Raw genomic sequence first — 14587 nt, 5'->3', positions numbered from 1 at the left:
CTGAGAGCCGTATTTTTTTTTATTTTTTGGGTGATTTTCTTAGGTAGGGTCTCATTTTTTGCAGAATGAGATGGCGGTTTGATTGGTTAAATTTTGGGCTTAATATGCCTTTTTTGATCTCTTGGTTATTACACATTTTATGAGGTAAGGTGACCAGAAAATGGCTGGCGGGGTGTATCATGTGATATTTTTATACAGCTGGTTGATATGGACGCGGCGATACCTAATATGTCTATTTTTCTCTTTTTCCCAATTTTTTTAAGAAATTGTTTACTTTATTTTGGGAAAAGGATGCTTTTTTTTACTTGAAACTTAGAAATTATTTATTTTATTACTTTTTTGCATCTTTTTTAACTTTGGGATTTCAACTTTTGGAATTCTGATCCCCTTTACAAAGCATTACAATACTTCTGTACTGTAATGCATTGACTGTAAGTGTATTACCACACTTACATCCTTCCTGCCTGTGAGATCCAGGGGGCTGGATCTCACAGGCTGACATGGATGGCAGCCACGATGCCTAAGGAAGGCATTGGGCTGCCTTTCAAGCCATCAGGTCCCTGTAACAGCAGCGCAGGGACCTGATGGACACGCGGACCCGTCAGGATGCCACCTTTGCTGCGGTCAGCACTGAACACAGCAGTGCAAGGGTTAATGCGCAGACATCAGTGTTTTCTGTCTCCAGTCCAGTGTTTCTTAGGGAATAGTGGTCTCTCAGCCCTCCTGGCTTGGACCACACAGAGCCTCCAGGCCTCTCTCCACAGGCAACACACTCCCCCAAAGTTCAGGCTAGCACCTAGCCTCATGGCCCCTCAGCCAACACGGCTGAGACCACTCACACAGAACCTCACCAGGACTCTGCTTCACCAAACACTCCAGAGTGAGCCACACCCAAGATCCAGTAGCAGGATTAAATAGGATCCCTGGACATAAGCCCTAAGTCTCGGACTGGAGCATGGGGCACAGACACCCACCCAACACATTGCCTATTCCCAGTAAAAGCGCGCCCTGAAATAGCTGAACCAGCTACACTATCTATATGGTGTCCCCCAACTACTTTAGTGGACACCATCTAGGGCTTTTACTCCACCAAGGCCGGGCCCCTTGGTGACACGCTCCCGATGCACACGACACCCCTTTTATCCTGCTTCCCTGTGACTTTACTGCACACCTCAATGTTCACATTGCCACAATATATACATTTCCCTTTTTGATTTACTGAAGTATTTTTTCAATGATATTATAATTTATTGAGATGCACCTGTAATAGAGTGTCCTTTTCCTCCTCCTACTTCTCCTTCTCCTCCATTACACCCAAATTATTTTTGAGCAGAACACTACTTTCAGTTTTAGTTTCTTATCATTTATGTACAAAAATATTTTGGACTACAATAATGTTGCCTTTTTTGTCTTTTACACTGTTAATTCATTCATTTATTCTCTATAATTCTTTAATCACTCATTACTACCTTGTTGCTGTTCCTGTTCTCATGCCCAAATATCCCTGTATCTAACCCTGAAAGGTACTTTTTTTAACCACTGTTAGGTAGAATCAGGACTGCTATTATACAGACTTTTACAAATAAAATGTTAAATCACAGCTCCCCCTGTATCCTATATTGCTATTAGATAGGCCGGGGAACATGAGGAACGTGACAGATCAGCTGCAATAACAATTTTCTGTTTACTGTTTTCTTTTATCTTTAGCACTAAAAGACTTGACAATACGAACACAAGACTTCAGCATCAACTTGAAAAAGATCCAGGTAAGTTTATTAACAGTAATTATCTATATTATCTTAATTATCTATAAAACTAGCAGAACCCAGGGAGAAGTGGGATATATAACATTTTATCAATTTCTTTGGGATGTTTATACAATTAAAGGGGTTGTCTGAGATTTTGATATTGATGGCCTAATCTAAAACATACCAGGGGTGGAATAGGCGGTTATAGAGGACGTGGTCATGTAAGAGGGGGTAGGAGATACCAAAGGGGAGATAGGAAAAGGAACAATAAAGTCTCCTCTGCATCAAACTCTACTAATCTAGAGACATGGCGAGACACCAATACACCACAGACCACACAAACAAACCGTAAAATATGTTTAGAATTGGGAATAGAACTAGAGGATCTTCAGGGTATATAGGATATTGCTCATTTGCTTGAAGAAAATGATAGAGAAAGAAGCAAGGTACCTTTCATCACTTTGAGGAATAAAAGTAGGAAGATGCCACCCAAAGGGTCAGGCCACCACATTGATCTATTTCTAAATTCAGCAATTAGAGACTTGGAACATTTGGATCAATGTGTCGACATCCCACATGATCCTAAAAACTATGCCATTAATGAGATGGCAGGCCTTAAAAAGCTTAGTAAGAAAAAGGATTGAATTTTTAAATCATCAGATAAAGGGGGGAATATTGTGATATTAAACTGTAAACAGTAAAAACAGATGTGCCTATCACTCCTCACCGATACAAAAAGTTATGAAATATTGGTGCAGGATCCTACCGCACAGTATCAATTGCAACTGCCGATCTTATTAAAGGAGGCTGTAGATAATCACTGGATAGATATGATTTCCTGTTCCCCCAACATCCAAAAATTGCTACCTTCTATAGACTTCCTAAAGTCTACAAGGGGTTACATCCCCTAAAAGGGAGGTCAATTGTTTCGGGGGTTGAAAATTTGACTCAAAATGCTGGCATTTACATTGATAGAATTATACGCCCCTTTCTTTTATCTCTTACTTTGTATATACGTGATACGATGGACCTGCTTAAGAAACTTGAAGGAATAGTGGTTAAGGCGGATGTGTGGCTGGCCTCGATTGATGTTGAAGCCTTTTACACATACATCCCACACCAAATGGGACTGAGGGCTACCAAGCATTTCCTTGATACCAAAAGTAATCACTATCAGGGCCACAATAGCTTTGCTCTTTGTCTGCTGGAATTGATCTTGACTTGATAACTATTTTGTATTCGATTCTAAGTAGTACCACCAGCTCAGGGGCACTGATATGGTGAGTCCCTGTTCCCCAACTTATGTTAATTTTCTCCTAGGTTGGTGGGAGGATACAATTGTTTTTTTCTGACCAATATGCTAACTGGGTCTCACATGTTTTACTTTGGGTAAGATATATCAATGACATTCTGATATTGTGGTCAGGTGATAAATGAGATTTTCAGTTATTTGTTGAGGCACTTGATCTGAACAATATTGGGTTATTTTTTTGCTCATGAGATACAGAAAGATTCTATTGCTTTTATAGACATTCGGCTATGGAAAAAGATAATATGATTCAGACATCCTTACATCGTAAAGAGACCTCTACTAACAGTTTACTGCAATGGGGGATTTTTTATCCCACCCCACTAAAGAAGGGGATCCCAAAAGGACAGTTCCTCAGAATTCAGAGGACCTGTACGCGGGATGAGGATTTTGAGAAATAGGGTACCATTTTATATCAGAGATTTTGAGAAAAAGGATACCCGAAAAAAATATTAAATCAGGCATGGAATGTGACAGAACCAAGCTATTAACCCCCAAAAGCAGAAAACAAGATGATAAAACTATACATATTATTGGAACTTTTGATTCCTTGGCACAGGAAGTGAGAAATGCATTTGGTAAATATTGGTCACTTATGACCTCATAATTCATTCCAGATTTTCCAGCAGTTACATATAGATGTGGGCACAACTTAAGAGATACCTTGGTTCACAGCCACTTTGAGACTTACAAAAAAAAAGACATGGCCGACCAGAAGACAGACTGGTACCTTTTGCCACGGCCATTGTAAATCTTGTCCATTTATTGATAGAGGCTCTCAGTTCTCAGATTCTGGTGGACATATGGTATTATATACACGCTCTTTTGCTAACTGCAACACCGAGGGTGTGATATAACTATGTAAATGTATTGGCAATTTGATGTATGTAGGCAAAACATGCCGTGCATTTAAGAGATGGATTTTGGAACATGTGGGGAACGTGAGAAACAAATGTGATAAGCCTACCTCCAGACATATGACTTTGAAACATAATGGTGATGTCAGAGCTGTTCTGTTCCAGTATCTTGCATTGTGTATTGGTATGCTCCTCTCTTTCCCCCCTCCCCTGTTTTCGGGCTTCTAGTTAGTTTAGTCTAGCCACTCCCTGTTTTCCCAGTGATACCTTGCTCATTGTGTGCTCAGCTTCTGAGTAGCAGCATCCATTTTCTGAGCTAGGCGTTATTGTTGGCATAATTCTTTTACCATCTGGATTACCCTGCAACATCTTGTAATACAATCTCCGGATTAAAGGGCTACTTGATTAACGCTTGGGTGTCTGATGCGTAAGCTGTAAGTGGAGAAAGTCAAATTCAATAAGTCACTCCCGTGCCCATAGAGGTTGCTCTACACAGGTGCGTGATTGTATATAGCTGACTTTTGAAACACCACAGTAAAAGAATTGCCATAGTACTTTCCTTCTCATGCTAAGGATAAAATATTCCTCTCCTCCAAGTAATAAGACATCATCATTAGTCTCCTACTTGGTGCAGTGGAGGGTAATTGCACCACTTGTGTAAGACTTTTTCATCATATCCTGCTTTGCACTGCATTCACTGAGGATCGCAGAAGCTTCTAGCAATTGCAGTTTTCATTCAGGCAAGAAACTGCATTCAGCCCTGTTTTCTGAAGCAAATATCATCTGCCTGCTATCAAGTTACAGGGCAGAGTCCATCATATTGATACATTGCAAGACTTAATTCAAAACAACACCTGCAGTAGGAGGTTATGTGACTACTAGGGTTGAGCAAACTAATGGCATCATTGTGATTGTAGTACAGAACAGAGAAAAAGCAGAGTGTGTCAACAATCAACCAGATTGCCCCTTTTGGTAAATCACCTCCAAGGGGATCGTGAGTGAAGAGCACAGGAGGGCGCCAGAGATCAGACTAAGGTTTGGGAGAAGGTTTGGAAGAAGAAAGAGTGGTTTAGAGGAGGAGAAAAGGAGCAGGCTGCCAGTGTTGGTTATCAGTGTGAAGTATAGATACTCAATAAAAACAATAAAAAATAATAACCATAACCACCGAGAAGGTGTCCGGTGCCACACACCTCTATTGATATCAGCTAAAAAACTAATGAAATCAGCATATAATCACTAGAAAGGGGTGTAAATAAATATAAATAAATAGACGGAGTTCAGAATGGATACTGACACTTTAGACAGAGGGCTTTGTCATCGAATATCCCTATAAATATTTATTTAGCAACACAAGTAGCGGAACTTACTTCGCTACGAAGGAATCCGATGGGATAAAGCTCAAGACACCCATGGGATTTACCTCCCTCGCCTGGATCGTACGTCGAGTCACAGGATAAAACAGCAGGTCCACAACGGGTCTTCTTGAAACTTCCTTTATTCAAAGTACAGGCAAAAACAGTAAGGCTCAACGCGTTTCGGGGTCTTTCAAATACCCCTTCCTCAGGAGCAGTATAATACAGTGGTACAGTTACTCCATATATATAGGAAAGATGGTATATTCAACAAATCCAAGCTTGAAATAGCGTCACTTCCGGTTCCTGGATGGACCGGAAGTGGCGATGCGTTCCACAGTGGAACGCAATAGATGGAATTCAGGAATGGCCATATGGTGACTTGATTCTGTAGAAAAAGTTTAAAAGAATCCTCTTAGCTGTATCCGATCAGAGGGGGGGAAATATACACCTACAGCTTTTAGATTAAGTTTTCTTGTAATAGCTGGCCGGCCGTCACTTCCGGTTTCAGACTGAACCGGAATGCACATGCATTCATGTGCATTGTACTCAGTTCACAGCTCTTGGAGGTTTTTTTGGGTGAAATTTCAACCTTTCATATTCAACTTATTGGTTTTAGGGGCTGGTCAACAAGATTTTATATATGTTTTGGCGATAATAAAACAAAACAAGAGGTCTCAGGTCACGTGGCCCTTATCTCACTGTTGTCCACTGGAACGCATCGGCTAGTGGAACGCAAGTCTATTCACCACTAGCTGTGCGGGTAAGAGGGGGAAGAGGGAAAGAAATATATATACATATGGGGAAAAAAGAAAAGAATGCATATATATATATATATATATATATATGATATTCTAGGTTTCTAAAACATAAATATAAATATAACACAGTATCTTTATGCTCCAGAGGGCAATTAAAAAAATAATAATACATATAAGGTAACTAAGTGATATGCTTATAGGTAAATTACATAACGAACTCTTCCAGGGAAAATATAAATGTGAAAGTGTATATATATAAATGCTGTCAGTATAAATGTGAAGGTGTGTATATATATATATATATATATATATAAGGGGCTGTCACCCAATGTACACAGGATGATATATATGTGTATAGAACTTCCCCTATGGAACTAGGGGTAATCCTAGAATATAGGGGTGGGGACCTATTCTATAGTATAGGGGTGGATGTCTATTCTCCAACGTAAACGTATAAATATATGTTCTCCAGTATAAGTTAGGAATGAATATATAAATGTATATGCCCTATAGGGAGTATATTCATATGTGGAAGGACAAAGAATATGCTCAAAGAAAAAAATAAAATAAAAAATAAATAAAAAATATATATATATATATATATATAGATAAAATTTGCAAAAAGAATATATACAGTACAGACCAAAAGTTTGGACACACCTTCTCATTCAAAGAGTTTTCTTTATTTTCATGACTATGAAAATTGTAGATTCACACTGAAGGCATCACAACTATGAATTAACACATGTGGAATTATATACATAACAAAAAAGTGTGAAACAACTGAACATATGTCATATTCTAGGTTCTTCAAAGTAGCCACCTTTTGCTTTGATTACTGCTTTGCACACTCTTGGCATTCTCTTGATGAGCTTCAAGAGGTAGTCCCCTGAAATGGTCTTCCAACAGTCTTGAATGAGTTCCCAGAGATGCTTAGCACTTTTGTTCCCTTTTGCCTTTACTCTGCGGTCCAGCTCACCCCAAACCATCTCGATTGGGTTCAGGTCCGGTGACTGTGGAGGCCAGGTCATCTGGCGCAGCACCACATCACTCTCCTTCATGGTCAAATAGTCCTTACACAGCCTGGAAGTGTGTTTGGGGTCATTGTCCTGTTCAAAAATAAATGATGGTCCAACTAAACGCAAATAGCATGCCGCTGCAATATGCTGTGGTAGCCATGCTGGTTCAGTATGCCTTCAATTTTGAATAAATCCCCAACAGTGTCACCAGCAAAGCACCCCCACACCATCACACCTCCTCCTCCATGCTTCACGGTGGGAACCAGGCATGTAGAGTCCATCCGTTCACCTTTTCTGCATCGCACAAAGACACAGTGGTTGGAACCAAAGATCTAAAATTTGGAGTCATCAGACCTAAGCACAGATTTCCACTGGTCTAATGTCCATTCCTTGTGTTCTTTAGCCCAAACAAGTCTCGTATGCTTGTTGCCTGTCCTTAGCAGTGGTTTCCTAGCAGATATTCTACCATGAAGGCATGATTCACACAGTCTCCTCTTAACAGTTGTTCTAGAGATGTGTCTGCTGCTAGAACTCTGTTTGGCATTGACCTGGTCTCTAATCTCTAATCTGAGCTGCTGTTAACCTGCGATTTCTGAGGCTGGTGACTCGGATGAACTCATCCTCTGCAGCAGAGGTAACTCTTGGTCTTCCTTTCCGTGGGTGGTCCGCATGTGAGCCAGTTTCTTTGTAGCGTTTGATGGTTTTTGTGACTGCACTTGGGGACACTTTCAAAGTTTTCCCAATTTTTCGGCTTACTGACCTGCATTTCTTAAAGTAATGATGGCCACTAGTTTTTCTTTACTTAGCTGCTTTTTTCTTGCCATAATACAAAATCTAACAGTCTATTCAGTAGGACTATCAGCTGTGTAACCACCTAACTTCTCCACATGCAACGGATGGTCCCAACCTCATTTATAAGACAAGAAGTCCCACTTATTAAACCTTACAGGGCACATCTGTGAAATGAAAACCATTTCAGGTGACTACCTTCTGAAGCTCATCAAGAGAATGCCAAGAGTGTGCAAAGCAGTAATCAAAGCAAAAGGTGGCTACTTTGAAGAACCTAGAATATGACATATTTTCAGTTGTTTCACACTTTTTTGTTATGTATATAATTCCACATGTGTTAATTCATAGTTTTGATGCCTTCAGTGTGAATCTACAATTTTCATAGTCATGAAAATAAAGAAAAGAAGGTGTGTCTAAACTTTTGGTCTGTACTGTATATGCCTGCATGAACATATGTGTATAAAGATGTATAAAGAATAAATATATGCAAATAAAAAAAATATGTATATAAAAGAGACACACTAGTGGATGAAAATGAAATGCCTTGAAACTCTATGAGTTAGTACTTTACGATAGATGTTCGAGCGATGTTCATTCATTCTCTCTCTGAGAGTTTGGGTAGTTCTTCCTATATATTGCAAATTGCAAGCACAAAAATGCTTGCAAAAAGTGTTGTCAGCGTATATATTGGTTTAGATCAACAAATAATTCAAAGGGATCTGGTTCATTGGATGGGCAAAAAGAAAGGCCCTTGCTAACCAATTCTATTTCATTGCTGGTGAGATTATATTGTGAGAGGTTATATATACCCCTATCTGTTTCTCTGGTAGTTGGGTCTTTTTCGGTGACTCCTTTTGGAACGATCTTGTTTAGTTTTCTATTGGACTCTTTGATTCCAGAGGGGAAACAAACCAGGCTGGTGTAGTGAGCTGCATCTATATTTTGTTATATAAGGAGATATATAACGCGAGTTTGACCGCGACGCGTGGTTGATTTAAGTGTGGTTGCATAAGTGTGTGACTTAAGATTAAGTGAGGGAGTATCTGAGAGCTAAATTATTTGTGGACATTGAGTGGCTGTATTTGACTGTATTGTATGCTGTGATAACACTTTTTTTTTTCCTTCTCCAGGGGTTGCACAGGTGAGTAATTAGGGTGTGGCTGTCTAATTCGGGTGTGGTTGTCTAATTAGGAGACTATAAAAACTCAGCAGTGTGAGTAGCACAGCCTCTTTGATTCCAGAGGGGAAACAAACCAGGCTGGTGTAGTGAGCTGCATCTATATTTTGTTATATAAGGAGATATATAACGCGGGTTTGACCGCGACGCGTGGTTGATTTAAGTGTGGTTGCATAAGTGTGTGACTTAAGATTAAGTGAGGGAGTATCTGAGAGCTAAATTATTTGTGGACATTGAGTGGCTGTATTTGACTGTATTGTATGCTGTGATAACACTTTTTTTTTTCCTTCTCCAGGGGTTGCACAGGTGAGTAATTAGGGTGTGGCTGTCTAATTCGGGTGTGGTTGTCTAATTAGGAGACTATAAAAACTCAGCAGTGTGAGTAGCACAGCCTCTTTGATTCCAGAGGGGAAACAAACCAGGCTGGTGTAGTGAGCTGCATCTATATTTTGTTATATAAGGAGATATATAACGCGGGTTTGACCGCGACGCGTGGTTGATTTAAGTGTGGTTGCATAAGTGTGTGACTTAAGATTAAGTGAGGGAGTATCTGAGAGCTAAATTATTTGTGGACATTGAGTGGCTGTATTTGACTGTATTGTATGCTGTGATAACACTTTTTTTTTTCCTTCTCCAGGGGTTGCACAGGTGAGTAATTAGGGTGTGGCTGTCTAATTCGGGTGTGGTTGTCTAATTAGGAGACTATAAAAACTCAGCAGTGTGAGTAGCACAGCCTCTTTGATTCCAGAGGGGAAACAAACCAGGCTGGTGTAGTGAGCTGCATCTATATTTTGTTATATAAGGAGATATATAACGCGGGTTTGACCGCGACGCGTGGTTGATTTAAGTGTGGTTGCATAAGTGTGTGACTTAAGATTAAGTGACTTTAGATTCAGGGACTTCAGTGGGGGACTGTAATTAGCCAGTTTCTTAGTACTACATTATATTGTATTTTTTGCTTTGCTGGTGTAATTTAGTATGTGTTGCACAATTGACAACGCAGTCCAGTGCACATCTTGCATGATGTATGCAGTCCTGGAACAGGAGTTCAAGGGTGCATATCTTTGTTCAAGATGTGAGCAAATTACCCGTTTGGAATCGCTAATCGAGTCTCTAAATGGGCAAATTGCACTGAGAGGCATTGACAATTTGCAAAAGAGTTTGCTTCTCACCGAGCAAGCACTCTTTGGGGTAGATGAGGGGGAGGGTGACAGAGAGGAGGCTGAGGAAAGTGAGGTAGCTAGCTGGGTAACATTAAGAAAGCGGGGTAGAGGGAAGAGTGTCAGGGAGGCTAGCCCTGATCTGACACACCCCAACAAGTTTGCACGTTTGGCAGATGAGGGGGATGTCAGTCCAGGGATGGCACTGCTGCAGCCAGACACTTCCTCTGCCAGTCAGGGGAATGTCAGCTCCGGTACGCAGGGGCCCAGGAGAGCAGGGCAGGCCAGACAGGTGCTGGTAGTGGGAGACTCAATTATTAGGGGAACAGATAGGGAAATCTGTCACAAAGACCGTGATCGCCTAACAGTGTGCTGTCTTCCTGGCGCTAGAGTTCGACACATTGCGGATCGGGTTGACAGATTACTGGGAGGGGCTGGAGAAGATCCAGCGGTCATGGTCCATATCGGAACCAATGACAAAGTTAGGGGTAGGTGGAGAGTCCTTAAAAATGATTTCAGGGATTTAGGTCAAAAGCTGAGGGCAAGGACCTCAAAGGTAGTATTTTCCGAAATACTACCTGTACCACGGGCCACACAAGAGAGGCAGCGGGAGATTAGGGAAATTAACAAGTGGCTCAAAAACTGGTGTAGGAAGGAGGGGTTTGGGTTCCTGGAGAACTGGGCCGACTTCTCTATCGGCTACAGGCTCTATCGTAGGGACGGGCTGCACCTCAATGGGGAAGGGGCAGCTGTGTTGGGGAAGAAGATGGCTAGAAGGTTGGAGGAGTGTTTAAACTAGGGACTGGGGGGGGAGGGTAATTATGTTATAGAATGGGAAGATAGTGCAGATAGAGACCGGGGGCAAGGTAGTGAGACTGGGGGAGGAATGGAAGGAGGGACTAGAACAGTTCAGAAGGAAAGGTGTAGAGTAAAAAAGATACATAACAGACGTGCAGGTCGGGGGACCTCTTCCCCTTTACATAAGCTGTTTACATAAACCTCTCAAATGTATGTATACTAATGCCAGAAGACTGACTAATAAAACTGGTGAACTGGAATTAGTGATGTGTGAGGAGAACTATGACATAGTGGGAATAACTGAGACATGGCTGGATGATAGCTATGACTGGGCGGTTAATGTACAAGGTTACAGTCTGTTTAGAAAGGATCGTCAAAACCGGAGAGGGGGAGGGGTCTGCCTCTATATAAAGTCCGGTCTAAAGCCCACACTCCGCGAAGATATAAGTGAGGGACATGAACATGTGGAGTCACTGTGGGTAGAGATACATGGAGCTAAAAACAATAATAAATTACTAATAGGAGTTTACTATAAACCACCTAATATACCAGAGTCCACAGAAAATCTATTACTAAACGAGATAGACGAGGCGGCAAATCATAATGAGGTGGTTATTATGGGGGACTTCAACTACCCAGATATAGACTGGGAAACTGAAACTTGTGTATCTCATAAAGGAAACAGGTTCTTGGCAATAACCAAAGACAATTACCTCTCCCAACTGGTTCAGGACTCGACTAGAGGGATGGCCATACTGGACTTAGTATTAACCAATAGGCCTGACAGAACAACAGACGTGCAGGTCGGGGGACACCTGGGAAATAGTGACCACAAAGTAATAACCTTCCAATTATCATTCAAGAGAGCGTTTGTACAGGGAGGAATAAAAATACCAAACTTCAAAAAAGCAAAATTTAGCCAACTAAGAGAGGCCATAGGCCTAACTAACTGGGATAAAGTCCTCACAAATAAAAATACAGCCAAAAAATGGGATATCTTTAAAAGCATCCTAAAATCTCATTGTGAGAGGTACATACCGTATGGGAATAAAAGGTTAAGGAACAAAAAGAAACCAATGTGGATAAACAGAACTGTAAAGAAAGCAATAAATGACAAAAAGAAAGCATATAAAACACTAAAACAGGAAGGTAGCACGGAAGCATTGAAAAACTATAAGGAAAAAATAGAACATGTAAAAAACAAATAAAAGCGGCCAAACTAGAGACTGAGAGATTAATTGCCAAAGAGAGTAAAACTAACCCTAAAATGTTCTTCAATTATATAAATGTTAAAAAGTATAAATCTGAAGGTGTCGGCCCATTAAAGAGTAATGAGGGGGGAGTCGCAGAGAGCGACGAGGAGAAAGCAAAGCTGTTAAATATTTTTTTCTCCAATGTATTCACTGAGGAAAATAAACTGTCAGATGACATGCCGAATGTTGAAATAAATTCCCCATTAAAAGTGTCCTGTCTGACCCAGGAAGAAGTACATCAGCGACTTAAAAAGATTAAAATAGACAAATCGCCAGGACCGGATGGCATACACCCCTGTATCCTAAGGGAATTAAGTAATGTCATAGCCAGACCCTTATTTCTGATATTTGCAGATTCTATATTGACAGGGAATGTCCCACAGGATTGGTGCATGGCAAATGTGGTGCCAATATTCAAAAAGGGTCCAAAAACAGAGCCTGGAAACTATAGGCCGGTAAGTTTAACATCTGTTGTGGGTAAACTGTTTGAAGGTTTTCTGAGAGATGCTATGTTAGGGCATCTTAACGGAAATAAGCAAATAACGCCATATCAGCATGGCTTTGTGAGGGATCGATCATGTCAAAAAATGTAATCAGTTTCTATGAGGAGGTAAGTTCTAGACTTGACAGCGGCGAATCAATGGATGTTGTGTATCTTGACTTCTCCAAAGCATTTGACACTGTACCACATAAAAGGTTAGTATATAAAATGAGAATGCTCGGACTGGGAGAAAACGTCTGTAAGTGGGTAAGTAACTGGCTCAGTGATAGAAAACAGAGGGTGGTTATTAATGGTAAATACTCAGATTGGGTCACTGTCACTAGTGGAGTACCTCAGGGGTCAGTATTGGGCCCTATTCTCTTCAATATATTTATTAATGATCTTGTAGAAGGCTTGCATAGTAAAATATCAATTTTTGCAGATGACACTAAACTGTGTAAAGTAATTAACACTGAAGAGGACAGTATACTACTACAGAGTGATCTGGATAGATTGGAGGCTTGGGCAGATAAGTGGCAGATGAGGTTTAACACTGACAAATGTAAAGTTATGCACATGGGAAGGAATAATGCAAGTCACCCGTACTTATTAAATGGTAAAACACTCGGTAACACTGACATGGAAAAAGATCTAGGAATTTTAATAAACAGCAAACTAAGCTGCAAAAAACAGTGTCAGGCAGCTGCTGCCAAGGCAAATAAGATAATGGGTTGCATCAAAAGGGGCATAGATGCCCGTGATGAGAACATAGTCCTACCACTTTACAAATCATTAGTCAGACCACACATGGAGTACTTTGTACAGTTCTGGGCTCCAGTGAACAAAGCAGACATAGCAGAGCTGGAGAGGGTCCAGAGGAGGGCAACTAAAGTAATAACTGGAATGGGGCAACTACAGTACCCTGAAAGATTATCAAAATTAGAGTTATTCACTTTAGAAAAAAGACGACTGAGAGGAGATCTAATTAATATGTATAAATATATCAGGGGTCAGTACAGAGATCTATCCCGTCATCTATTTATTCCCAGGACGGTGACTGTGACGAGGGGACATCCTATGCGTCTGGAGGAAAGAAGGTTTGTACACAAACATAGAAGAGGATTCTTTACGGTAAGAGCAGTGAGACTATGGAACTCTCTGCCTGAGGAGGTGGTGATGGTGAGTACAATAAAGGAATTCAAGAGGGGCCTGGATGTATTTCTGGAGCGTAATAATATTACAGGCTATAGCTACTAGAGAGATATCGTTGATCCAGGGATTTATTCTGATTGCCTGATTGGAGTCGGGAAGGAATTTTTATTCCCCTAAAGTGAGGAAAATTGGCTTCTACCTCACAGGTTTTTTTTGCCTTCCTCTGGATCAACTTGCAGGATGACAGGTCGAACTGGATGGACAAATGTCTTTTTTCGGCCTTATGTACTATGTTACTATGTTACTATGTTACTCTTTTGAGGTTGGAGTTTTTTCTTTGTGGGCCCGTCTAAATTTTCCCACTCAAGCTCCTCTGAATCGTTTTTTGTTCATTTTTTTTGGAATGTGATAGGGGGGTGAAGAAGTGTGTTATCTTGATATTCTTTGATAAACTCTCCACTACAAACCCCTTTGGCCTCAAATAGGGGGTTAGGAGTTGCAGACTGGACAGGACCCTCCTGGTTGGGGGTGTTGAATTCTGTGGGGTAACTACTGGGGATAGTAGCCCTAAAAATGGGCTCTCTGGAAGGCTCGGTGGTAGAGCTAAAAAAGTATCTGAATGGGTAGAGGAGTTGGAGTATGTGGAGATATTAAGGGATCTGTATAGAGGTCTGGGCTCTATCTTGATGGCCTGATCATCTCGTAAGGCTGATTCAGGTGTAGAGTAGATA

The 14587-nt window shown here is 40.8% G+C and overlaps 1 protein-coding gene across 1 annotated transcript in view; it reads left to right on the top strand.

Moving 5' to 3' along the window:
• Nucleotides 1-14587, top strand: part of LOC122935448 (pecanex-like protein 2) — a 644117-nt gene that overhangs the window by 168920 nt on the left and 460610 nt on the right. The window contains exon 7 of the mRNA XM_044291215.1: nucleotides 1708-1766. Coding sequence (XP_044147150.1) covers nucleotides 1708-1766 — 59 coding nt within the window. The remainder of the gene's footprint in view (nucleotides 1-1707; nucleotides 1767-14587) is intronic.

Source organism: Bufo gargarizans, chromosome 4 (genome assembly GCF_014858855.1).
Source record: "Bufo gargarizans isolate SCDJY-AF-19 chromosome 4, ASM1485885v1, whole genome shotgun sequence".
NCBI lineage: Eukaryota > Metazoa > Chordata > Amphibia > Anura > Bufonidae > Bufo > Bufo gargarizans.
Note: the sequence above shows the minus strand (reverse complement) of the source record. Positions and strands in the feature narration are given on the sequence as shown.